General features: G+C 44.4%; 1 protein-coding gene across 1 annotated transcript in view; it reads right to left on the reverse strand.

Annotated features, from left to right (window-relative positions):
- The window catches only part of Ser (protein serrate), a gene marked incomplete in the record, with an annotated part of 190,778 nt that overhangs the window by 17,639 nt on the left and 170,639 nt on the right, over positions 1–2,500 (reverse strand). Inside the window, 2 exon segments of the mRNA XM_086542251.1 lie at positions 1,013–1,219; positions 2,192–2,305. Of these exon segments, the coding sequence (XP_086398377.1) occupies positions 1,013–1,219; positions 2,192–2,305 (321 nt within the window).

A 2,500-nucleotide genomic window follows, 5' to 3' on the forward strand; every position in this document is an offset into this window, starting at 1 on the left:
ACACACAGACACATACACACACACATATATATGTATGTATATATATATATATATATATATATATATATATATATATATACATATATATATTTATTTATTTATATATTTATACACATATATACATACTCTATCATACACACATAAACATAACACCAAAAACGTCCCCACAAAATGAATAAATGAATATATGAATACATAAATGAGTAAGTATACACATGGATATATGAACACACACATAAGTTAGTAGATATTCAAATGAATAAATAAATATAAACATAAATATCCACATACATACATAAACATCCACATAACTACACAAACACCCGCATAACTACACACACATCCGCTTAACTGCACAAACATCCACATAACCACACAGACATCCACATAGCCACACAAACATCCACATAACCACACAGACATCCACATAACCACACAAACACCCATACAAAACACCCACACAAACACCAACCCAAAACACCCATATACCCACACAAACACCCACACATCCACACAAAAACCCATACAAAACAACCACATAACCACACAAACACCCACACAAACACCCAAAACACCCACACATCCACACAAACACCCATATACCCACACAAACATCCATACACCCACACAAACATCCACAAAACACAAAACACCCACAAACACACAGACCACACAACATACACACACAAACACCCAAAACACCCACATACCCACACAAACACCCACCCAAAACACCCATATACCCACCCAAACCACCCACATACCCACACAAACACCCACACAAACACCCACCCAAAACACCCACATAACCACACAAACACCCAAAACACCCACACAAACATCCACACACCCACACAAACTTCCATACACCCACACAAAACACCCACACAAAACACCCACATAAACACCCAAAACACCCAAACAAAACACCCACACAAAACACCCAAACAAAACACCCACATAAACACCCACACACACAAAACACCCCAAGCCAAGCGTCCGCCACACCGACCTGTGAAGCCCTTGGAACAGGCACAGTGGTAATCGTCCACCAGATCGATGCAAGTTCCCCCGTTGAGACACTGGCCGTTGCAATCATTGATGTTGACGTCACAGTTCTTGCCCTTCCAGCCCTTACGGCACTCGCAGGCGTAGTCACCCTCGAGGTTCTTGCAGGACTTTGCGTTGATACAAGGCCGGCCTTGGCACTCGTCTGAGTCTGGGGGTGGGATGGGTGGGTTGGGGGAGGTGAGAGGGGGAGGTGGGAGGGAAGGGGGGGAGGTGGGTGGGTGGGTGGAGGGGGAGGTGGGAGGGTGGGGGGTTGGAGGTGGGGGGGGAGGTGGGAGGGGGGGATGGTGGGTGGTTCGAGGGGGAGGTGGGTGGTTCGAGGGGGAGGCGGGAGGGAAGGGGGGAGGTGGGAGGTTCGAGGGGGTGGTGGAAGTGGAGGTGGAGGTGGGAGGGAGGGTGGAAGTGGAAGAAGAGAAGTCTAGTTACTATGGCTGTTATTATCATGATTATCATTATCATTATCATTATTATTATTATCATTATTATTGATATCATTATCATACTTATCATCATTATTGCTATAACAATAATGGTTACCAATACTATTACCACTATCATAATTTTTATTGCAACTTTTATGATTATCGTCATTATAAGACTCATCATCTCTCTCTCTTTCTCTCTCTCTCTCTCTCTCTCTCTCTCTCTCTCTCTCTCTCTCTCTCTCTCTCTCTCTCTCTCTCTCTCTCCTCTCTCTCTCTCTCTTTCTCTCTCTCTTTCTCTCTCTCTCTCTCTCCTCTCTCTCTCTCTCTCTCTCTCTCTCTCCTCTCTCTCTCTCTCTCTCTTCTCTCTCTCTCTCTCTTCCTCTCTCTCTCTCTCTCTCTCTCTCTCTCTCTCTCTCTCTCTCTCTTTCTCTCTCTCTCTCTCTCTCTCTCTCTCTCTCTCTCTCTCTCTTTCTCTCTCTCTCTCTCTCTCTCTCTCTCTCTCTCTCTCTCTCTCTCTTCTCCTCTCTCTCTCTCTCTCTCTCTCTCTCTCTCTCTCTTCTCTCTCTCTCTCTCTCTCTCTCTCTCTCTCTCTCTCTCTCTCTCTCTCTCTCTCTCTCTCTCTCTCTCTCTCTCTCTCTCTCTCTCTCTCTCTCTCTCTCTCTTGCAAAGGTCAATGTAAACAACTGGGCTCTACTTACCGAACTGACAGGTGTTTCCCTCCCACCCTTGTGTGCAATTGCAAGAAAATCCGTTCACTTCATCAATGCACGTTCCGCCATGTTCACAAGGCTCCGTTTCGCATTCGTTCACATCTGCAGGAAAAGAGGGAAAGAGGCATGAGTATGAGGTAAATATATGGATGAACAATTCTTGCGTTTTACTCCTTGTTGCAAAATGATTTTTCATTTTCGGTGCAGGTTCAAATGCTTTATGAGGTTCCTGAAAAAAAAAATAAAAAAAAATATGGGATCTATTTACACGGACAGATACTACAACTACGCACTCAT

The sequence above is a fragment of the Penaeus japonicus genome, unplaced genomic scaffold (assembly GCF_977035675.1).
Source record: "Penaeus japonicus unplaced genomic scaffold, GWHDUDI00000001_assembly GWHDUDI00000012, whole genome shotgun sequence".
NCBI lineage: Eukaryota > Metazoa > Arthropoda > Malacostraca > Decapoda > Penaeidae > Penaeus > Penaeus japonicus.